Below are 24,688 nucleotides of genomic sequence, written 5' to 3'. Positions count from 1 at the left end.
GCAACAAAGTCAAGCTGGGGCAGATGGTGACTGAATCAAGATAATGGTGGTAGTCAACGTCTCCTAATTTCCATGATACAACATGATGAAGAACAGATGAGAAATGGATTGAGAAAACAACGCGAAAATATTCTATTTTATTGGGAAGACTAGCTTGTACAGGGGTCGTGATTTCTTTTGGCATGTGGCAAAATAGATAACTTCATTTTCAACTGAGACGAAATATTGCTGCAATTCTTGTTTCCTGCAGCTATCCAATTAAAATCTCAATTTGTCAAATCCACATGGTACATCGATAATATTATGCATGTTTTTAGTCCTGCATTTATTATGTAATTCACATGTTTTGTTGTATTTATTCTGTAGTTTACACATGAATTCTGTCCTCTTTATGAAGAGTTTCATATCTTGTTAGCATTTTTCTGTTTTCATTTGGAAGATATACTTTACTCTTTTTTTGAATGTTTTGGAAGATATAATTTCCTATAGCTTGTTACAAATGCTACCTTTTTTTTCTTCGTCTCTATACACTCAAACCATGCTTAAGTTGATTTTTATCTCTGTTTGCAGTTTTTGGCCATCAAAATAATCTCATCTATTTGACAAAGTGTCCAAAAGTAGTTGTTATCTCATTCACAATGCTTCATCGTCTTCAAAAGAGTATGTTAGATCGAGAATGGTCACTTATGATTGTCGATGAATCTCACAATGTCCGGTGTTCGAAGAAAAAGGCTGAACCGGAAGAGGTATATACTGTTCCCCCTATTTGTAGGCAAGAAATGAAACCTTTTTCGATGCATCTGTTTTGCTATGATTGTGTGCTGTTTACATCTCAAATATAAGGTATTGAGGTGATTTGTGTGGATGATGCTTGTCTCTTCCTTTTCTCTTATATTTATCCTATTTATCAAACTTATTCCATCATCTGGTGTGAAGAACTCTTACGAATATTATCTTATCAAGTCTACCTTTTTTATAGCCTGAAGTTTATCTTGGAGCCTGGGCCGATACCTTTTTTTTGTTTTGTTTTTGGATGGTGCCTTAGATTTTATTAATATGGTAAAAGAGTACAAAGAGGAGGAGGAAGGAGAGGGGGGGGGGGGGGGGGGGGTTGGTGTCCTTAACGGTTTCTGTGAAAATGGCTCACTGCTCGAGGATAGATTCACCCCCCTTTAACATTTTTCTTTGCCTTCAAAACTTAACGAATAACGGGATATCATTTCCCTACAAAAAAACTTAACTGCTACAAATAGTTGAAATGCCCAAGGAGTCACAAAAGTACACGAGGGAGGCATAATACCTTACCTCATGAAACAAAAAAAATAAAATTCCCAAAAGGTCTTACTTGCTATGAATGCTAGGGATTCCCTAGAAATCGGATCTCACAACGCCTTTAGTCAATGTAGGAGGATCTCTCCAATGCCAAAACACACTAATTTTGTTACACTTACAAGCATCGTTGGTAAAGTGATCCACAACCTGATTATCCTCTCTAACTGATATATAGTGTTTGGCTTCAAATCAAGGACAACAGACTGCGGCTCCTGCCAATAGTATTAATCGACCAATGAGGATCTTTGTTAGAAAAGATCATATCAATTCAGACATTGTTATATGAATCCACCCAAGCATTCAAGAATCCAAAGGCTTTACAATATCTAAGACCATCTTGAATGTTTCTAGTTTATGGCGGGATATTGCTTCCCATTCCATAATAATGAGAGAACACAAAAGGTAATCTTGCCATCATGATTTCTATCGATCCCACCAACTCAAATAAGCCAGGATTATCCTTGGATGCACCGCCAATACTTAATTTTAGTTCATCTAACTTGAGCCTTTCCTAATGCACTCGAGTAACTCTATGGCTCTTCGATATCTTAGGAAATATCTCAATATCGCTAAGAGCCCTCTCTTCCCAAGAAGAGCAATCCGAAGATGGAGAGAATGAATTATTAAGCATTTTTCCCAAGTTGGTCACAACTTTAATTAACATATTGATTGGCTTAGAGGAACCCTCCATGCATCTACTACATTTCTCCTTTCTTATCTCCCCGGTTATAACTGAAGGAATGACCTTCAGAGCAAAATCAAAAGTCAACTTACTTTTCCTCTTCGTTAGCTCGAACCACCGGAGTAGCCTCGCGATAATGGATTAGTTCTCAAGTAACCCCCAAGGTAGATAGAAAAGTGATACCATATAGCTCTTGTCACATCATTGTCAACGAATATATGATTGAACTCCTTTTCTTTTGGCATGACACACCACATACATTTGAAAGGAAGAGGGATGAATATATGCTTCAACTGCCTATCAAAACAAGGAGAGGAGAATGATCAGAACAAGTAATAGAAAAATGATATGATTTTAATTTGAATACTCTATTCACTCCACAATCTATTAGAGAGAACTCTGTCAAGTCTGGCACTCACTCTTCCACCTTCCTCCTAATTAACATATCTGATAAATCTACTACGCATGCAGCCGACATCCACTAATCCAGCCCCATCATCTTATGCAGAGAGCCCTATCTCCTGCCTTTAACTCTGGATTTAAGCTCTCATTGAAATCCCCTGCGACCACCCATTTTTCACTTATATTGAATGTCTCTTCTTTCAATAATAGAACAACTTGCATAAACAGATCCCACTCACCTAAGGAATCAAGGTTGGGTGTCCCGAATCCCAGATTGACGCATTCAACCATTTCCTTTCTTTTATGCCCGGTTTACAGCCTACGACTAATCCCCGATGGTTGGATTGTTGATTATTGTTTGTTTTCACTTTTTTTTAATTGATAAAATTTCATTGATTGAACAGTACCATATTTCTGTGTGTGGGAATGCTCGCATGCCCAACTTCACTAACATGGTAGCTACTTTTCCTTTTTTATTGACAACAAAGGCACTTCGTTTTTTGTTTCCTAGAAGGCTAAGGCCCTGTTCGTTTAAGATTATGAAAATCGATTGTGACTGACAAACCGATTGTTGGACTCAATTATGTTCGAATTTGAGTACAATAATCAGTTTGGCACTTACCATCGGTTGTTATAATCTTAAACTAACAGGGCCTAAAGCAGGGTATTTATGTAATTTTCTAACTTACATTATTAGAGAAGGCAACTTGTTGGCAGATTATATGGCAAATTTTGGTCTCTTATGGTGATGTAGTCCAATGGTATTTTATGCCTGATTTTTAGGTTTTATTTTGTCACTGGGCTTCTTGTGTCGTTGGAGCTTTATAATTTTTTTTCTCTTTTGTATTCTCAGTTTAATAAAATTTTCACTTCTATAAAAAAGAAATAGAAAATCTGAAAAAAAAGAGCAACTCTTTAATCAGTATTTTTTGTTGTATGCTTTTTTCTCAAATTTCTTTTTGGATGCTGTAATATAACATGAAAAAAAGAGACTTGGATCACAATTAAATTTGAAACGTGATACTTGCTTTGATTTACAATTCATGCAACATGAGGTGTGCTTTTCTTTGCTAGTGTATTGTTGTTTGGTCAAATGTTTTAGATTCAGACTAATTGAACTATTCATTTTATGTTTGAACTTTAATTTGTTTTGGAGCACTTTTATAATAGCTTTGATCCTTGCATTAGTTCCACCAATATAGCATATGTTGCTTTGTAGTTTCTCATGACTATTATGTTATGTTTCTGTAATTTCTTCATTTGTTGAAATTTATTTCACTTCATTGAAAAAATTGTGTTTTGTTGTTTGTAACAGGTACAGTCTGTCCTTGATCTGGCCGCAAAAGTCAAACGCATAATTCTACTATCTGGGACGCCTTCTTTGTCAAGGTTGTACATGTTTAAGTTCCTAGAACAAATAATGATATTGACATCGGATATTCTTAGTTTGAATAACTTATGCTCATCAGAGTCATTCTATATGGCATGATATGTTTCTAATGCTTTTAGTGTTATCATCCAGTCCTTAATTCGTGGTCTACATAGTTATTAGTCTAGACTCTTTTGGTTTTGTTTTTTCCTTTTTTTTTTTTTTTTTGCTTAATTCTTTATCAAATATTCAAATGTGATCATGAAACTTAATGATGCATTCTAATATATATGTTGGCTTCTCTCCTAGGTGATCATAGGCCCTATGACATTTTTCATCAGATAAATATATTATGGTGAGTTCTATCTGTTTAACAACTTATAAGGGTGTCTTTTTATAAAAGAGGTTAATTTTGTTATCACCATGTTTTATGTTCCGATTAAGCTAGTTCATACCTCCTGATGACAATATTTCTCCATAGGCCTGGTTTGTTGGGAAAGGACAAGTATGAATTTGCAAATAACTATTGTTCTATAAAATTTGCTCAAGGGTCTCACGGGAAGATGTTTAAGGTATCTTGGCAGAGTTGCATCTAACAATAATTTCTTAATTTATTGTAATTATTTATGCTTTGTTATCTAGAATTTATGATCAAGCTATCGCTATTATTGAGACCAAATTATCGTCATTCTATTGTAAAAACTATATGTTCACAAATTGAACTTCCATTGTCCTTTATTATGTTTAAGAACCTTGTAATTCAATTGTGGTGTCATTATGCATCTTATAGTTATTGTCAAAGTAAAGAATCTTCATCATCATCTAAATGTAAGAGAGACAAGGTAGAAGGAGAAGAGAAGGAAAAATGAAAGGAGAGGAGAAGAATTTTGTGTGGGTTGATTCTCCATCCCCACGATTTTAAGCTTTCAAACTTGCAGCCAACAGTAAATGATCATATGTTTCATTATGTTTGTGAACCATTTGAGTTTCTAATACGGTATCATTAAACTGAGGGGATGACTTTGAGTGAAACAAATGGAGTAAGGCACAGATTTTTATAATACTTGAAATGTAGTTTGAGTGAAACAAATGGAGTAATGCACATATTTAAAAAAGCTTGAAATATATTTTATTGCTACCAAATTATCCTCATCTTATTGTAAAAGCTCCATGTGCAAAAATTGAACTTCTATGGTCCTTTATGTTGTGTAAGAACCTTCTAACTACTATGCATCGTATAGTTATTGTCAAAGTAAAGAACCTTCATCATCATCTATAAGAGAGATAAGTAAAGGTAGTAGAAGCGAAGGAAAAGAGAAAGGAGTGGAGAAGAATTTTGTGTGGGTTTGACTCCCCAACCCAACACTAATTACAATCTTTACAATTAAAGTGTCCTATCTAATTAATACAAGAATAACACTCTTTTACCAAAAGAGTTAGTATGGATATAGTTTAAATCTAAATTAAACTCTTAATCATATTTGCTAGAAACACCCAAGGTTTTTTTTTTTTTTTTTTTTTTTTGGGGCGGGGGGGTGTCACTAGAAACACATTTCAGAAATGGAGGCAAAAGAAGAAAAAAAAAGGGAAATACTTCAAAAATGCATGTGAAAAATGTGGGAAATGTATCAAAAACCTATGGGAAACACGTGGGATACACATGAAACGTGTCGGAGACGTATGAGAAAACATAGGAAACACATGTGAAATGTGTGGGAAATGTAGATGAAACATTTTGTAGATATCGTAGAAAAAACTTCATGGAATAAGTAAAGGAATCTATTACACTTTAAAAAAAGAAGAAGTAAAAGAATCTATTACAAAAACAAAAGAATACCTATTAATAAAAGTAAAAATAAGTAAAAGAATCTATTACACTTAAAAAAAAGAAGTAAAAGAATCTATTACAAAAGTAAATTATGTAAAGAACATATAAAAATCATCTATGTATGTCCCTAATTTAAGTCAAAATAAAGAAAAATAAAGAAGAAAATTATAAATGCATCTATTTATTCGTAATAGCTTGTTGAAAGTTGAAATTAACAAATTCTAATTCCATAAACACGCTAAAATTCATAGGAAATATGAGAATAAAAAATTAAAAACAAATAAATAAAGTTAATTAAATAACTAAAATAAAAATAAAAGTATACCAGGCATTCTGGTCATGTTTTGGAGGCATTTCCTATATGCATTTTATGGATTCCTCACACGCTTCGGGTGCCTTTGTCTCGCGATTCCCTTGCATGTCATATGCATTTCCCTTGATGCTTGTTTATTGTTTCAAAAGGTTTCCAACGGGTTTCCTTTGACATTTCTCAATCCTTTTCTGCTACGATTTCCTATCGTTTCCTTTTTTTTTCACTTCCCCTCTATTTTTTCATGCTTCTGTTCCCCATTTTGCTGTCCAAATTCGTTTTCTAGCCTAATAGCTACTCTCTCAAGTCTCTACTCTCCCCATCAAGCTGGTGAATAAAGGTCATCCACGTCTCTCTTGAAACAAATGCTTCCAAATTGGCTGCAGGCAAGTGCCTTCATAAATATGTCTGCTAGCTGATCTTTGGACTTCATACATGGAGTAGATATCAACATGATGGTGACATTTCCATGCATGAAGCGAGCTTCTACTTCAATATGCTTAGTCTTCTTAAGAAACATGGGATTATTGGCAGTAAGTGGTTTCTTGATTGCCTCATAACATCTTCATCAGCTTACAAACATCAAAACATATCTCTTCCATAAGTGTCTAGCCTATGGTTTTAAATTTTTACCGAAACCGACACGAAACGACCAAAATGTTTCCAACCAAAATCGAAAGATGGATCGAAACCAAAATCATAAGTGCATTAGTGGTATTCTTTTTTATGAATTTCATGTGAAATGTAGTTTACGTATTCTGTACAAATATTTATATGAATTACATGTGAAATGTTGTATGCACTTAATTATCAGACATGCACGATCTCGCTTTTCACTAGGTGTTTGATGTTATTTAAACATAATGGATGGCTGTCTTGCTTATGAATGTTTCTAAGTTCGTATTTGTGCTTATTCTAGTATTTTCTGCATTTTAATCTTAAAATTCTATCATTTGCGTATGTTTCACGATTTTACAGGATTTCCACTGAAAATTCCAACCGAAACCGAAATGTTTCAGTGATGACCGAAACCGAAACCGAAATTTAGAACATTGCTCTAGCCTCATTAGCTCACAAGCTATGTGAGCCATTTTCTTTTGCATTGGATCAGACAATCATATTTTGTTTCTTTCTGCATCAGGTATCCAATCACCTCCTACAAATTTACAATGTCTGAAAGTTTAATGTTTTTCCGAAGGTGGCCCTCCCCAATCTGCATGTTAGAAACTTTCCATTCTTAAATGGTCATTTTTCTTTAATATAAGCAATTTTCCTGGTGAACCCGTTAGATACCTTAGAATACACCGAATTGCTTCTCAATGATATTAATGGACTTTGCATGAACTGGCTGACAACACTTTCAGGGAAGGCAATATCAGATTGTGCAATAGTCGAGTAGATAATCTTTCCAACCGGGGGAAGATATCTGCCAGATCTTCAAAGTCTCTGTCCCCTGTCCTTTACCAAATTTATATTGGGGTTCATATGGGTGTCAATAGGCTTCACCATACATATCTAATATCTTGGACAAGAGGTCAACAACATACTTCCTTTGGGAGAAGTTTATGTCAAACTTGGATCTTGTAGCTTCGGTACCTATAAAGTGACGTAATCCCTCCAAACCTTTGGGTCGTGCTTTTTTGGAGTTGAGCTTCACATTGTGATGGAGAAGACAGGGAAGGAAGGAGGGAGGGAGGGAATCATACCTCTGCCTTCAACTTTTATTGAAAAGCTTAAGTCATTCTTATTATAATCACAAGTCTGCCCCTGAATACAAAAGATACATCTCAACACTCACCCTCAAGTCGGGCATAGTTGCCAATCATGCCCAACTTGCCAACCAATTTATCTTATTTAGATTTTATTACCCCTTCTTCAAGAACATCAGTGATCTAGTCTTCAGTCTTCACCAGTGTTTTAGAACGTGGATAATGGCCAAAACACGGCCTTTAGTAAATCCTAACCTACTTGGCGCAATACATTCAAGTGTCCAGTTGATGCAGTCATAACTCGAGAGTCAAAGGACTTTTGATGGCTTGGTAGGACAAAATGTGTAATTTGAAAAAAGCTCGACCAAGGTAAAAGGAAGTTGACTCGGATGAGTCAAAAAATCGACGCAGGGAGTTTTGATACAATGGTCTTCAAATAAGGGACACATACATGTTGAGAAACAACCTTTTCTCTGATAAATTGCCATTCCAGTTCAATATTCTTCATTCGATCATGTTGAACTGGGTTTGGGTGATGCTTATGACAATTTTATTATCACAGAAAAGTTTCAAAGGCCTGCCAATCTTTTTCTTTGATAATCCGACTGCCAAAGAATTGATGAAATGATATTCACCCCTTTTTCTTACTTGGGACAGCCCCCTCTAGTATAAAGAGTAGTCAGACATACACCAGAGGGGGCTGTCCCAAGTAAGAAAAAGAGGCGAATATATCACTTCCCCACCCCCCCTCTTTTTTTCTATGTTTCCATTTCCTTTTCCACCCCTTCCACCACCATTTCCCATGAAAACTTTGAAGGGGTTCCATCCCAAGAGGAGGCCAAGATAAGGAAGAGGAAGGGTAATAGATTTGCACACGTTAACGTTTGTAAGGTCCAAAACCTTTATCATTCTCCATATTTACCCCCACCACCAAGCTCTTCCAAATTCTATCCAAAAAGCGAGGACTGCTTATTCCTTATATCTTGTTTCGTATCATTTCCAAAAATCAATAGATATATGCATATAGGAGATGAGAGATTGGAGGTAGAGCTCTGTTTTCTTTAAAATTTTATTCAGAACACCCTCGCCTCTGAACGACAAAGTGGCTCAATGTCTCAATGGCCTTGTTTCATTGCTTGCTGTTTTTTCTATCTCATACATGTTTGTGTTGACACGTCACATTATTTCAAACTGAAATATGGTTAAGTTTTTGCTCTATACCATACTTGTTAAAATGTCTCACAACTACTGATTTCCTTCCTACTTCAGAGATGCGATATTTCATAGTGTTCCCTAAGAATTAGTGCAATGGTGTCGAAAGGACTTGCACTTGTAATGCAGATTGATTATGATCCATATGCGATTGTTAAAAATGTTTGATGATAGTTTATATGGCTAGTGTAAAATAGTTTTACATTTTTACCTTTATTATATTTCCACTGTCTAAAATCTGGAAACAATTTTTTTCATACTTAACAGGATTTCTCAAGGGGCATTCGCTTGGAGGAGCTAAATGTGTTACTCAAGCAAACTGTTATGGTATGAACTCAAGCAAACTGTTATCGAGTTTTGACGTGGTTGTAAATGCTACAGTTTTTCATTCATGTTTGTAATGCCCCCTTTTTTTTTTGTATTTCTAGAATCTATTTACTATTGCATGTTAGCATATTCATGATTATTTCTTTTTCTGTACCCTTGAGGCCTTGATCATCCTCACCCTGCACTTTAAACCTGATGGTGAACTCTGATTTAAAGCTTGTCGTTCCTGTACAAAGCATGATAAATTCACAGGTATATAGGGTACTCCAGTGCATCATATGCAAACTACAAGATTAAATGGATTGTATATCCCTTTAGTTAATGTAGAATTTAACTAGAATATGTGAGACATCCTGGTGACTAGGTATTAGACAATACCATATTAGAGACGATGTTTAATCATGTAGTCATTCCTGCATATGGAATTTAAATCCAATTTTAGGCATTTTAGTTGTGCCTTTTATCTTGGAATGTCACAAAAAATTAACATTTTAGTGAACTTTAGGACTGTGTACTTAAATCTTTTACTTGCAAAATAAGCAATATTTAATGCTTTGCTACCTGTTTGATATGATAGATAAGACGGTTGAAGGAGCATGTATTGACAGAATTACCACCCAAGCGTCGACAGATTATAATATTGATGCTGAAAGGTCCAGATATTATCTCGGCAACAACTGCTTGTATGACAGACAAAATGATTTGTATGGATGGTGGGCCCAAGAGAAGATCTACAATGAATTCGTGCACTTTCCAAACTAACGCTGATGGAGATGGGTTGCTGGGGATTTCTAGTGAGAACAATGGTAACCTCCAGACTACTGCATAATTTATGAGCTTAAAATTGCATCTCGAAGCCTATCTGTATGTGTTCTTCATTTCCAATCATTCATGTTGCCATGCTGTGTTTACCATGGTCAGTTATTTGGTAATCATGTGATTTTACATTATAATATAGAACCTTCCAATAGATGATCAACTAAGAATGCTCTTAGGTGTTTTGTTGTTGGCTGGGTGAAATAAGAGTATTATTTATGTAGTATTGAACATCCCATTAGAGGTATGCAATTGTTCTCTAGCTTATAAGGATATGACAAGGCGATTAATTTTGCACTTCATCCACGTACATGGTCTTGGATTTGCTTCTATCCAGTTATTTTTTCTCCTGCTTTCAGATAACAGTGGATGTCGTCATACTGCAAGGCAACTATCCTATCAAGAAATTGGTATTGCAAAGCTTTCGGGATTTCGTGAGTGGATCTCCAATCATTCTATTGCTACCGAATCTGAGGGCACAAGAAACTTCGACATGGGCCTTAGCTCCCAAAAAATGATAATATTTGCCCATCACCTTAGGGTTCTTGATGGAGTACAGGTACTAAAATTTTGGCCGTCTTTCTTTGGCATGATTCGTCACTTAGATGATATACTTTAGATTTCAATTATAGCACTGAGATGCCTATTCTGTCTGCTTCACTATGAGGAAAGTTGGGACCGCCTCATCAGAACTTGTCTTTAATTTCAATTGCTCCTATTGAGTTATAAAAAATGAAAATCACAATAAGGCAAAGCTGCACAATGGCAAAAGATTCCTCCTTGCAGCCCCCTCTTTATCAAAGGAGTCTGACAACTGTTGGCATCATTCATTACATTCGTTATTTAAATAGTTCTCGAATGTTTCTTTAAGTTATGATAAGCTTGACCCGACTTGAATTTCCTTTAGATCATGATATCTAGATATTTACTTCATTTTGTGGTTATGTCTGTTTTATTTTATTAAGATTGATGAGTTTTTGTAATATCAAACTTTACTCATTTCTGAATTGCTTAGGAGTTTGCTTGTGAGAAAGGAATTGGATTTGTCCGTATTGATGGGAGCACTCTTTCTAGAGATAGGCAAGCAGCTGTGCAAGCATTCCGTTCGTCGGGAGAGGTTTGTATATTGTTTTCCTCTAACGACTTTGTCTTTGTAACTGGTATGTGTGTGAACAACCATAAATTTGACCAATTCATTTTCAGTAAGCTATGCTGTTTCTAATGCGTCTATTTCCATTTTTGTGGTGCATAAATTGTTTCTTTTCCTCATTATTCATCCTTTCAAATGTCCTTTTTTCCAGATACTGAGAAGTTAATTTGCTTTTTCTATTCTTCAGGTCAAGATTGCAATAATTGGAATAACTGCTGGTGGCGTAGGACTAGACTTTTCTTCAGCTCAAAATGTTGTATTCATGGAGCTTCCCAAATCCGCATCAGAAATGCTTCAGGTTTACGGTATTTGTTATGTTAGCTATCTATTCTTCAAGAGTCAAGCTCTGACATACTATACAGTAATTAGAAACATCTGGCCCACATTACGATTTGTTTAACTCATTCTTGATTAATCAAATTGGGTTGACCATAGTAGAATGGGTAAGTAAGGTCATGTTTCAGGATCCATCAGAGTTGAGTTGGAGTGTTGGACTCTTTAAATTGTACGTGCGAAGTCATGACCCTACTACTTATGTTCCACATTAGATTTTATCTTGTTTTAGACTCTCTTTTTAGACTTTATTTGGCTTGGGCAATCTTAGCTAATTTTATCCTACTACTTTCAAAACATTCCTTTTGTGTACTGTGTATGTGTGTCGGAGCTGATATTTGTGCCCCATTTTTCCTTACCATACACCAACTTTATTTTTAATGTAGAGAAAAACATAGTAGAAGCTGAGAAATATGATAGCAGCTAGCCGAAAAATCACTCATAGCCGAAAACATAGAAGAAGCTGATAAATATGATAGCAGCTAGTATCCAATCTTTATCATATATAGTGCTATTCAATGTGCAGTATGCTTGACAATTTTTAGGAAATATTTGTTCTTCTTTCAAGGAATTGATTTCTGGGAATTCTAGCAGATTCCATAGTCCATTTTCCATTTATTTTTATGTAGGAAATTCTTTAAATACTTCTGCACATATTTCTACTCAACCTTTTCTTTGTTTTTAAATTTATTTGGTGTTTGTTCTGACTCTGTACTTATATATCCTTGCTACTAATTCCAAAGGCTGAGGATCGAGCTCATAGGAGAGGGCAAACCAATGCGGTCAACATATATATTTTCTGTGCGAAGGTTCTTAACTCCTCTTGTATATAGGTCAGCTTGGAGCTTTTGCCTCCTATATTTCTTTTATTGGTTTTGAAAGTTTATTCTGTTCATATTTTAGGACACTTCAGATCAATCGCACTGGCAGTATTTAAACAGAAGTCTTTACCGTGTTTCATCTATGATGAATGGAAAAGATGATGCGATACAAGAGATCGAGGTAAGAGTTTGTGTTGTATTTCATATAGGTTGTTTGTCTCATAATTTATTTCATTCGGCTCCGTCTATTGAAAGTGTGTATACTTATACTTTTGCAAGATCGAGATCAGTTAAAGCGTCTGGTCTTGTCATGTCATATTTGCTTATTTTCCCTTACATTTAGCTGTGATACATAAAGCAAAAGCTCTTGTTCTTAATTTAAAAATCCTTTTATTTTATGAAAGATATACTTCAAAATCATAATTTTTGTCACAAAGATAATAGATCGCACAACTCGTCCTAGTGCTTAAGTTTTTTATTTATTTATGATATTTGTATAAATCAGATGTAGTGCCATGCCTACGATCTTGTTTTTTGTAGTGGGAATTTTATATCAAGGTTTTCCTATATCCAAATGGTAGATAGTGAACTGGAACCAGGGAACTTAGAATCATGGTCTTAAATATCCATCAAAACCGACATGAAACAATTGAAATGTTTTCATTTCTATCACGACCGAAACTAAAACCAAAATGCATAACAAAACCTAAATAGTAAGTGCATTAGTGGTAGATTATATCAATATTTGTTATATAATTATATTTACATGAATTTCCTGTGAAATGTGGTATATATTATGTATAATTATTTATATAAATTGCAATTGCATAGATGGTTGTCTTGCTTATGTGATGTTTTCTAAGTGTGTATTTATGCTTATTCTATCCTTTGCATATATTTCCGTACGTATCGGTCATTTTACATGATTTCCATCGAAAATTCCAACTTTAGTCGAAGCGTTTTTATTTCCATCCAGACCTAAACTGAAATTTAAAACCTTACTTAGGATTACGATTAGAGTTACGATCATTTTGATGTATTATCTTTCAAAAGCAAGTTGAGTCAAATGGATTGCCTAGCCAAGAGGAAACCGCGTGACTGTAAAAAATAAAAAAATAAAAAAATAAAAAGAAGAAAGTGAAAACAAGAAAAAGATTCTAACACAAAATCCTCATTAATCACAAGTTTTAAACTCTCTTTTGTTTTATGACTTGAGATTTAAGCATGTAACTGATGGGGTCTTGGCTTGAACTTCTGTTTTCTTTTGGTTGCACGTTTCTTTTAATTCTTTTTTTTTTTTTTTTGAAAAGTGGATATGAATATTTATTGAAGGCTTAATAAAGATAGAGGTTCCCATATGGACCTACATAACATAAGGTGTGGCCTCAGGAGACAAAGGTCTAAGGGCCCTTTGGCTGGGCTCTAGAGATAGAAATTCTCGACAAAGGTCTGGGGCCCTTTGGTTAGGCTCTAGAGATAGAAACTCTCCGTTCTTCAACATGTCGACATTTAAGATTAGGAAAAAGCTCATCAATGTTTCAGACGTTAATGGTCAGGGTCTCAAGGCTAGAAATGGTCTTGAGGAAGAAATCACAAAGTAAATCCAATCTGTCTTCGAGTTTAGTGAGAGCTCAGACCGTGGGTTTGTAATGACATTCATTTCCTCTATGTTTCTAAGGCGTGATTTTGGGTTGCCTTTAATAAGGAAGAGGTATATGTGTGTTTAGATGAACACAAAGCTCTGGGTCAGGGTGGTTTCTTGTTTAGCTTCTTCCAAGTGTTTTGGAAGACAATTGAAACCGTCATCATGCAAGTCATGGAAGAGTTCTTCTATTCCAATGAGATTTGTGGGGGCTTCAATGCCTCCTTTATTTCCCTTGTCTTTAAATCAAAAAATGCCTCATATATTAAATATTTTTGCTTGATTTGTCTTGTGAGAGTCTATAAAATCATTTATGAAGTAATTTCTTTAAGACTAAGAAAAAGGATGCCGGTTTTGGTTGTTCATAAATCATAATCAATTTGGCTGTGTCAAAGGAAGATTGATTAAGTCTAATGAATTGATTAAGTCCATTAAATCCAGCGGCCAAATCAGTATCTTGCTTAAACCAAGGCATATGACAAAGTCGATTGGTCACTTGTTCTTTAGACTCCGGAAAAATGAGTTTCAGGGTCAAATAGTGGAATTGAATTGTGTTATGCACATCGACTTTCCACTTCTCCTTACGCTTCAATTGGGGGCAATTTTCCACTTCTTCCCTTGAGGCCTTAGGCAGTGTGAACCTATCTCCCCTTTTCTCTTCACCATTAAAACATAAAACATTGTGTAGCCTTCTTGATGGTCTCGAAGCAAGGCGGGTGGTCATTCTTGCATCTCATCATGTTTTTGGCTGCACATCAAGTTTGATCTTCTTTTGGGAGAATTGTAGTTCTATCGGTTTACAAAAAAATCAATCACATTAGCTTTGCTATCTATCTTCTTCAACACTATGAATGGGCTAGCATTTTTGTTATTGAGTTTGTTGTATGAACCGACTAGAAAATTTCCCTTGTGCGAAAATTGGCAATGATAAAACAAGAGCCCTTCAAAAAAATATATAAATAAAACAAGAGCCTGTTTCATCTTCTGCTTGACCGTCATTCCGTTGATCACTGACTCTCAGGGGTGGTATGTTTTAGTGGACAATAGAGGCAGAGAAGATAAAAGGTTGCCAGCCCACAGAAGTTGCGTATTTGTTCAATGCTTGTAGCATATGGCATGTAAAGATACGCTCCACCTTCTCTTTCTATCCTGATGCCTGAAATAAAAAGTTGTCTTTAACTCCTCCCTGTAGGAAGTACCGACCGGCAAACCTCACATTAATTGACAAATTTGAGAAGGGTCCCTCTATCCAAGGGTGAACTTATCATTCCAGTTGGTAGAAATCGCTGAGAAAAGCTCTAGCTTCATTTATCACCTCCCTTGCATTGGGCAATATATGCCCCAACCTTAAGGTTTGCCGGTCGGTACCTCCCTTGCATTGAATCAAACAAAGCTAGCGCTTCCGTGGAGACTCCCTCTCTAGCTAGGCTATCAGCCACCCCATAGGCGGATCTCCGAACATTCTGAAAGACAATTGAGGAAAACCCCACCTAATCATTTATTTCATCGAATAGGCAATCCAATCTCCAAGGGCTTGAAAGAAGAACCACTAAGCCACCGGATAACGTAGAGGGACTCCCCTTCAACCACCGGAGTCCAAGCAACCTTTATCTAATAGCTTTATACCTTGGTGAATTGCGCTCACCTCAGCCTCAGATGCATCAATAACTCCAATGGGATCTGCAAAAGCCCAAATCACCTCTCCCCTCTCGCTCTGCAAGACTCCTCCGATTTCCCCTTGTCCAGGGTTCCCTAAACTTGAACCGTCAAAATTTAGCTTCAAAAAACCACGGACAGGAGGCTCCCACTCTTGGACATCTTTCTTCATCATTAAAAAAAACATTAGATACTTCTACCTGATAAGGTTGAAGAATGTGTGGTTCAGTATAAAATAACTATTAACTATTCAATCCCTAAAATATTTCATTGAATTTGAATGTGGTCCAGCCTCATACCAGATTCCACTACAAACTGCCCTTAGACTGAGTGTAATCACCAAGTACATTACCCTGACTTGTACTAGGTATGATTGGACAGTGTACATACCCCATATCAACCAACCATTTAGCATTCCATCTCTAAAATGTCTCGTTAAATTGAATTGTTTGTCATCCTCACACCAGCTGCTGTTACAAACCCTTCTCTCCTACTGTACCTATAGTCTGGTCTATCGTATCTCTCCATGCTCATTACAGTAGGGTTTTCAGTATACTGGAATAACTTGAATTGTTTACTACAATTGTTCCTTGCATCCTCCTATGCCACTATGCCTTATTATGTGCGTTTGGTTATTGTTGATGGAATAAAGGAGTCATTTGATTTGGTCCTTCATTTTGAAAACCGTAGTTATATTGGGTTGACAGGTTGATGGAGTTTGTGATCTGGATCTAGACGTCGGTTTTGCTCAATCTGCAAATTCAGAAAGCCATAGCACTGAAGGTTTGAAAGATGGAAGTTCAGCTCCAAAGATTACCAGTCAATTAGATAATGGCACTGGTAAAAACGGGTTGGTGGACAATATGGTGTGTAACAAACTTTCCAACTCGGATTTAGAGCCATCAAGTTCTCGGAACACCGCGATAGAATTGCAGGCTGTTAAAATGTACAGTGAGACAGTTGAAAAAGATGAAGCTAATACTCACGAGCAGATTGAAGCTGTTTCACTGAGCTCAATCCGAACAGATGCTCTCCCATCTGAGGTAGAATCTATGTCACAAATATCTCCGATATTTTCAAAATAATATGTTTTTATCGCTATATTTTGATAAAACGACAAAATCCCGAACTAATCCCCAGAATTTAAAAATATAGCGATATTTTCGTTTTTATCATAAAATATCACGATAATATCCCGATATTTTTACGATGTTTTTATTTTATATTTTTTCATAAAATTTTTTAATTTTACCGTTTATTTCCCGATATAAACCAGAAAAAGTTAATAAAAATTAATATATCCCGAGATTTTCCCTTGCCGAGAAATTCCCGAGAACGACATTTGTGACATAGGGTAGAATTTCATGCTTAAATTGTTTCTTTCCTTATCCTACATGAACTTTGAAATTTAATTCTTACACCCTTACCAGTGTCTTGTGTTAATATTGGGTGTGTTCGGCAACTATTCTTTTACGGGATTTTCCCGTTTTTTATGGGTGGAGACTGAGGAAAGCTAAAAAAAAATCTCAAAAATCTCATTCGGCTGCGTGACCCGCTAAGGCCCTTCTCTAAAATTTTACCTACTTTTTTTTACTAAAAAATAGGATTCTACAGAGCGACTAATAACCGCTTCCGAAGATTCTCATCACTCTGTTTCTCGCCAATTTAATTGGGCGAGAATGAGAATCCTTGCCGAACACGCCATAGTTTTTATATATATTTTTTATGGTGTTAGTAGTCATTTTTTATTGTTCTCTGTTTTCCATGAGAAATTCATCTTTTTCCAGGTCGACAAGGCTAGCGTTCCGGAGAAAGCCGAGGTTTGTGCCTCATTTGGAGTTGTCGAAGGCAGTGCTTCTGAACCTATAAAAATTGGAAGTCCTGGTATTGTCTCTTCGTGTAAAGTTGATAAGGGCGACGAGAAGAATGAGTGTTTTGAGAATATAACATGCAAGGCCATTTCTTTCTCCGATGCGGGACGGATGATTTCTCAAAATAATTCAGTGAATTTGATAACACAGGATGAAAAGATGTGCACTGTAATGTCTGGAGAAGTTGAAAGGGGATCTTCTGAGTTAATTTATACTGATGCAAATAGTTCCATGCGAGCAGAGTCTCTCCGGTTTGAGGTATAACCTTGGTACTGAAATTGTTTTTGATTTGATAATTTGTCAAAAGCAGTGTCTGGAAGTTCATTTCAACAAGGGTCCTTACAGGTAGCCATAGTTTTAAATTTCGGCCGAAATACCTAAATTTCGGATTTCTTTGGGACTGAAACTGAAATCGCCGAAATGTCTGGTAGGTCATTTCAACAAGGGTCCATTGAACTTATGAGTGGTGCTTTTGGGCGCTCAAATTATTCTCATGTGGATGGCTTACCTGCTATCAGCGTAACACGACACACGTGTTAGTTAATCTACCGGGGAGAATACATGCAAAAAAGACAAAAGTTCATATCATCAAATCATGGTAGGGTTTGGAACATGGAAGCAGGATTCTTCCCTGGGACGATTCCCGCTTCGATTCCCGCTTTGGCAACCTTGAGTAGGATTTTTTCCTGGGAGCCTTCGATTCCCGTTTTGATTCCCTCTTTCGATTCCCGTTCTGGCAACCTTGGTTTGGAACTATATGCAAGTGTTTTTGAACCTTTGTGAAGTAGTATTCTCATGTCATGAATTTGGGTTTACCACACTTTTGTTGTGTCCAATTGTTATTTTTATTAAAGAAAAGAGAGTACAAAATACAATGGGTTGAGTTCCATGTTGCATCAGTACGAGTATGAGTGTTGGAATCTGACATAGATATCGAGTTTCAGGGTATGCAAACCCAGAAAGAAAGATTTGTCGATTTACGAAAAATATTTTAATTAACTCAGAATTTCTTTTGCATAATTACTGTTATAACAATATATTGAAAATTTTAGTAAGTAAATATAATGTTTTATTCCATATAAAAAAACTAAATACTAGGATGGATAAAACTCAAAACATGTGTTAAATGTAGAGTTGTGGTAGCAGTATTTAGAAAAAAACTGAGAAGGGAGAGATCTAAGTGTTGGAGTGAATCTTGAAGTATTGGAATCCGACACTTACAAGCACGAATGGGTGCAAGTGTGGGGTGGGGAAGCGTGGGGCGTAGAAGAGTCGTAAGGTTGGGAGCGCCATGGGAGTGTTTATGTAATATTTTCTTTATAAATCTTTCAAAATTCAAGTACATAAAAAAAATATTAATTTCTAATCATCTTCATATCATCATATGTATCTTTCAAATTTTAAGTACATAAAAAATAAGTAATTTCTTGCCATCTTCATTTTTGTGCCTTTCGTCATTGTGCTTGCTCCAATGTAGTACTTTGAAGAGTTGGACGAGATTGATGCACTAGATTTCGAAGATACAAGCATAGATGGAGGTGCCAATAGGTTGGGAGCATCACGGGGTTGCGTTCATCAGGTTGGGGAGTGTCGCGGGTTCACGCTCCTTGGAAGCTCCTTCTTAATGAGCACTGCATCACAATTCCGGGACGGGAGCGGCATTCATGAAGGAAGATTCTTGCTTCTTAACTCTGAATCGAGTACTTTAGCCCATTCAAAAGAATCCGTGTTACGTAGGTTGAGGTGAGCCACATCATAACGAGTGTCAAAAAGGAAAAAGAAAAAGCAGCAGCAAATGATGAGAAGTTTGCAAAAGTTATAATCCATCACGAACTCTATAAGCTCAGTAACGTAGGACAGTAACTCTTGTTTGTGATTTCTTGAAACTGAAACGAGGGTGACAGATTATCAAGTTGGACTCCCAGGAATATGAAAAGATTATTAATAAAAGTGCAATAAATATGGACCGCATGTGACTTAAATAACCCAGTTATCAAAATATGATTAAACAACAAATGTTTTGAGCATTTTCCATGAGTAAATTTAATTATATATATATATATATATATATATCTGTGTGTGTGTATGAGAAAAGAGTTCCTATTCCTACTCCCCAGAGTAGATAACTTATCTACTTTGACTTATACAAGTAACAAGAATATCAAGAAGTCACAGTTCTCACAATTAGGAAATTTCTGCAACCCCACAAAGAATGTATTTAAATCCCAGATACAAAATCTGACAAGGTCTCGAAGGTGAGTTTTAGTGCTTTGATCACTTTTTTGGGTAAAAATTTTAGGGTAAAAAGGCAGGTAGCCCCTTCACGACTCCAAAATTTAACCCGCACAAGGGTCCGTTGTACGCTGCTTGATTATGGGACCGTTCAGGCATTGTGCCCAATATTGATGGGCCAAAGACCAAAGTACAAAGACTGCACTGCACCAACCAGGGACTCCTAACTGTCAAACAGGTGACCTGCAAATTGAAAAACATGGCATTTTTTAGTTTTAAGCATCGATGTGTGGGCCACTAATCGGACGTTTAGGATTAATTACTGCTATGTTTGTCCGAACATCCATCTGCTAAACAGTTCCAATCAACAGATACAAGCTCATCCTAATGTGGAGACTTGGGCCACCTAACTGTCTCTCAAAGTTAAATCTTACATGTTTACGTGCTCTTGCTATTCAAGAGCATAACTTCATTATCATGGAAGTGTAATCTCATTCATGACAGCCTATTGTCAAAGAATTTTTGGTACAACATTGTTATGTATGCAGCATGAAAAATGTTTAGTACTTGTTTTGTGATAATACTAACTCTTTTGTTATGCTCTCTTAGCCATATCCTGCACCTGAGATGATGAGAGTATCACTTATCAGTTTCCAGTTCTCTACCCTTCAATGTCACATATATCCCATATCCATGTTCAAATACAACATGATGAAAGCTACTACAGAAGAGTTTCACATTCTTTGCACTTTTACTTTTACAGGTAAGCCAATATACAGGGCGGATTCACTTGTATGCTTGCATTCCAGGAAAGGATTCAAGACCGAGACCATTGTTTGAGAATTTTCGACCAGAGGAAATTGAGTCACTGATTCTTTCTGGCACTGATACAAACAAGGAAACGGCTCCCAAACTCATCAAGGAAAATCCAGCATACTGGGATATTCTCCTGGCATTCATAAAGGAGTGGAATGATCTAAGGCCAATTGATCGAAATAAATTGCTTGGGAAGCCTTTGCACCTTCCTTTGAGCCTCGAGCTCTGCTATTTGAAGGAAACCGTCAATCATGGATCTGGGGTATGTATGCCATAAAAAAACTGACCAACTGTTCCATGAACAAGATTGTATTTTTTTCTCATTATGTGGATCTATGTTTTCACCCTTTTTTTTACGACAATAATCTGATTATTTTACCATGACAGGGACTGTTAAAAGGTGGAAGCAAGCGCCGTTTTACGCCTTTGAGTGATATAAGCAACCCCTTACCCTTAAATGCTATCTGGAAGAACATCTCGCTTTCAAGTGGTTACGCAAAGAAAGAGAGAGAATACTTCCAGGCTTGGAGCATAACAGATGAGCCACTTTGTAAACTCTGTCAAAAACCCTGCAGGTAAGTCCCTATGTAATAATCAGTCTCAGTGTTGACATGGCCTAACATCTAATACTTTGTTTTGACAGTGGTAAGCTTGCCAAGACACCCGAATTCTTTGAGGATTTGTTCTGTAATTTGAGCTGCTTTGAAGAATATCGGATAAGAACTAGTCGAAGGTCACTGCGTGAGGTGGGCCTGGGAACTTCATCTTATATTGACACATTTACCAATTGATCATTACAATTTTTGCTTAAGAACTTGCGCTGGGTGGTTTTTTCCTACCAAGAATTTGCTGTTTATGTCATCCACATTTACTACAGCGTCAATTTGTATAGGTTACTTGATGTAGGACCGGATATATGCATCACTACTGATATTTGCACTACCATGTTTTGATAATGAGACAAACTCTCTTGTCTTTTCCTTTTTTAATTAGCTGCTGAGAGCTTTTTGGGAATTGTAACAACTTTTGACAGCTGGTTAAATAATAAATGACAAGGTGAGTTTGTCTCATTATAAAAAATGGCAGTGAAGCATTAGTAAGCCTTTATTTATTGATCATTATTTTTCTGAACTCTCTTCACTGCTTACTATTCACTATTTTATGTTTCAGGCACTTTTGCAAATAGAGCAAGGTGTTTGCACTCGGTGTGAACTAGACTGTCATAAACTCGTTCAGTGCATAAGACCCTTATCTGTTGCAAGGCGACGAGAACACATCGAAAAGGCAGCTCCTAAGGTGGCAAGCCACAAGAACTTGTAAGCCTCTCACTGACACCAGTTGGTATTTCATAGTCATGAATGTCAATTGAAAGACACACAGATATGTCTTTTTTCATACTTGATAACGCTGATTGCATAATGCCTTATCGTCGGAAGCGTACCCTCAAATACTGAGATGTTTACTTATTGGTTGATATTAGGTTTAATGAATAGCACTTCTGCTGGCATACTCTCTTTTTGCCTTATTGCTCGATTCTAGTGGCTGTTCAAAAAGCTTTTGTTATCTTTAGGAAAATGCTCCTTTAAAAGTTTAAAGTAACTCAATACAGTATATAATGTCAGAGCCCCTTTAACACATAATGCCATTGGTCTTTGTTTTGTCATAAAAGTCTTATGATTTATGATTTGATTCCCACAGATAACAACCCTTTAACACATAATGCCATTGCTCTTTGTTTTGTCATAAAAGTCTTATGATTTATGATTTGATTCCCACAGATAACAATTCACAATTTTTCTAAATCTCCATGGGCATAAGTGTATATAAATCATACAGTTGACTCAATATGGAAAATGCTAGCTTTTCTGGATGTTAACTGTTTAAGATGGTTTAATACTTTAATTTCATGGATTGTTGGGACAAAATGGAATTGCAGGTAATAATATTCAGACCTACTTTTCAAAAAAAAAAAAAAAATTATATTCAAAGTTCAGACCTACTTTTCAGGGTTGGCAATGGTTTCAAATGTCGGCTGAAACGTGTTGGGTTCGGCCGACATAACATCAGCAGCGGCCAATGCAGTTAAAAAGTGTACCAAACTGGGCCGAGAGAAAGCTTGCATTTTGTTGGGTTTGTAAATTTTTCGGAACAACTTGTTATTTTTATTTGTAGTGTTAATTTTTTGGATTGAGGTCTAAATTTGATGCAATTGCACATTAATTAGTGGATGAAATTTGAGTTTTGATGGATTTTGAATTAATTTTGGAAAACCTATATTTTGAAAAAAAATGTCATTGTTCATGTTCGGTTTTAAACTTTTTGTATGTAAGATGCCGATGCCTGATCTACCGGTTAACAAGGTTGTTTTTTCCCATTTCCAAAATCAATTATTTTTATTTGTTTTTTTTAAATGGATATTATTTGTTTTTGTTAGAAAAATCCTTTAAAATTAGGAAAAATAGTTAATTAATTATAAAATATTATAACAAACCAGTCAAAATATGTAACTCATCTGAATATTTGATGTATGTAGAGTAGTTGCCCGATCTACAATTTAATATGATTTCATATTTTTGGTTGTGTAGCCTGTCTGCTTTCATTAGATTTTTTTTTGGTGCCTCTGTGTGTGTGTGTGTGAAATAAAACAATCCACTCATATGATCTAGTATGTTTCCCATATAACCTTATTATTGTATAAAAATATTGAAAGCTTAAGTTGACTAAATTTATTAACATTGAATCCATTTTTTTAGGTAATATTAACATTGAACCCATAAATCTCATCTTTCAGGGATTGTTGGGTATAGAAATGCCATTGAGAGGATTGACAAAAATCAAAGAATGTCACTCATCATTCCACTATTCTAAAATTCATGACATAAAGGGTGAATGGGAGTTCTGTACGCCCTTATCTCAGTTGGAAGTTTCCCTGTGTTGCTGTCATGAGAAAGTTCCTATGGCAAATGGGACAACATAGGCTCTATTTCTTTCAACATAAAAATGGGCGTACAAGTTTTACACCCATTTCACATCGAAAGAAACTCAACTCGACTAAGCCTTTGTCCCAAACTAGTTGGGGTCGGCTATTGAATCCTTTAGAAAATTTTCATGAAGAAGGTGAAAGGATCTACCCAGCTCAAATTGACTGAGTCTAATGCCGACACTAGTTGGGTTCGTCTACATGGATCATTTTCTTCCATTCTCTCCTATCCAAGGTCATGTTCTCTGTTATGTTCCTAGCCCTCAAGTCTTTCCTCACTGTTTTTACCCAAGTTGTTTTCGGTCTACCACTACCTCTTTTTACTCCATCAACTTGGCACGAGTCACTTCTTCTCACTGGAGCATCCAAAAGGGCCTACGCTGGAATTTCACGTCGAAAGAAACAGAGCTAAAATTTTGCTTTAGCTTACTTAGTTATCTATATGTTCTATATTGTTATTCTCAAGATACCTAATGAATTGTTCTGGTCTCAAGACGGTGTTATTGTTTGATTTCTTGCAGGCTTGATAAACTCGTTTATGAACCAGTCGAGGGGAATGCATGGCATGCAGACCATATAGTACCTGTTTATAGAGGGGGAGGTGTGAAACACAATTTCATTTCCATCAATGATAAAAAAAAAATGGAAGTTGGTCTTTTTATTTCCATGTTTATGGAATTTTGTTTCATTATCAATGCACAAGAATAGAAAATGAGATTATTTTATCTATGTGAGGTACTTTTGGGTTTAATTGTATCTTAAAACCTTGGTAGGGGAATGCAGACTAGAGAACATGAGAACACTCTGTGTTGCCTGTCATTCTGAGGTTACTGCAGCTCAACGAGGTGAACGACAGTTAGCAAAGATGAAGGCAAAGGAACAGCTCAAAGTCATTATGAAGGAGCTTAAAGATGGTAGCAGCACAGAACACATAGGAGAGTCTGACTCTAATTTAGAGGTAATTAACACCTTTTGATTTAGCACCTCTTCAGACACTAGTCTTGAAAACCTCAAAAAAAGACTTCAGCTCAGTGAAGACCCTTCCAAATAAACTCGGAATGTAGTCTATCCCTCTAGGCTTTCAAGTCTGAAGAGCTCTGCTACCGTCTAGTCTTTTCATGTCTGAAGAGTTATTATAGATTCTTTATTTACAACTTTACGAGTGCTCCAAATAAATTTATTGCCTGTAATTCTCAATGT

At 36.1% G+C, this 24,688-nt stretch overlaps 1 protein-coding gene across 4 annotated transcripts in view; it reads left to right on the top strand.

Annotated features, from left to right (window-relative positions):
* Window positions 1-24,688, top strand: part of LOC143857121 (SNF2 domain-containing protein / helicase domain-containing protein / HNH endonuclease domain-containing protein) — a 39,754-nt gene that overhangs the window by 14,113 nt on the left and 953 nt on the right. For 2 of the 4 annotated variants that reach the window (XR_013238448.1, XM_077367409.1), the window contains exons 4-22: window positions 571-746; window positions 3,732-3,805; window positions 4,105-4,140; window positions 4,267-4,357; window positions 9,112-9,171; window positions 9,749-9,977; window positions 10,347-10,546; window positions 11,003-11,104; window positions 11,325-11,435; window positions 12,214-12,279; window positions 12,374-12,472; window positions 16,297-16,632; window positions 17,377-17,718; window positions 20,456-20,770; window positions 20,896-21,083; window positions 21,152-21,254; window positions 21,679-21,824; window positions 24,010-24,089; window positions 24,262-24,446. Coding sequence is in view for 3 of the 4 variants with exons in the window: in XM_077367409.1 (XP_077223524.1) it covers window positions 571-746; window positions 3,732-3,805; window positions 4,105-4,140; window positions 4,267-4,357; window positions 9,112-9,171; window positions 9,749-9,977; window positions 10,347-10,546; window positions 11,003-11,104; window positions 11,325-11,435; window positions 12,214-12,279; window positions 12,374-12,472; window positions 16,297-16,632; window positions 17,377-17,718; window positions 20,456-20,770; window positions 20,896-21,083; window positions 21,152-21,254; window positions 21,679-21,824; window positions 24,010-24,089; window positions 24,262-24,446 (2,939 nt within the window). In the remaining variant the exon portion in view is untranslated. The remainder of the gene's footprint in view (window positions 1-570; window positions 747-3,731; window positions 3,806-4,104; window positions 4,141-4,266; window positions 4,358-9,111; window positions 9,172-9,748; window positions 9,978-10,346; window positions 10,547-11,002; window positions 11,105-11,324; window positions 11,436-12,213; window positions 12,280-12,373; window positions 12,473-16,296; window positions 16,633-17,376; window positions 17,719-20,455; window positions 20,771-20,895; window positions 21,084-21,151; window positions 21,255-21,678; window positions 21,825-24,009; window positions 24,090-24,261; window positions 24,447-24,688) is intronic. The other 2 variants (XM_077367419.1, XM_077367430.1) reach the window with 2 other exon arrangements.

Source organism: Tasmannia lanceolata, unplaced genomic scaffold (genome assembly GCF_043159265.1).
Source record: "Tasmannia lanceolata isolate RefF3 unplaced genomic scaffold, GAP_Taslan_0.1 ptg000003l, whole genome shotgun sequence".
Classification (NCBI taxonomy): Eukaryota; Viridiplantae; Streptophyta; class Magnoliopsida; order Canellales; family Winteraceae; genus Tasmannia; species Tasmannia lanceolata.
Note: the sequence above shows the minus strand (reverse complement) of the source record. Positions and strands in the feature narration are given on the sequence as shown.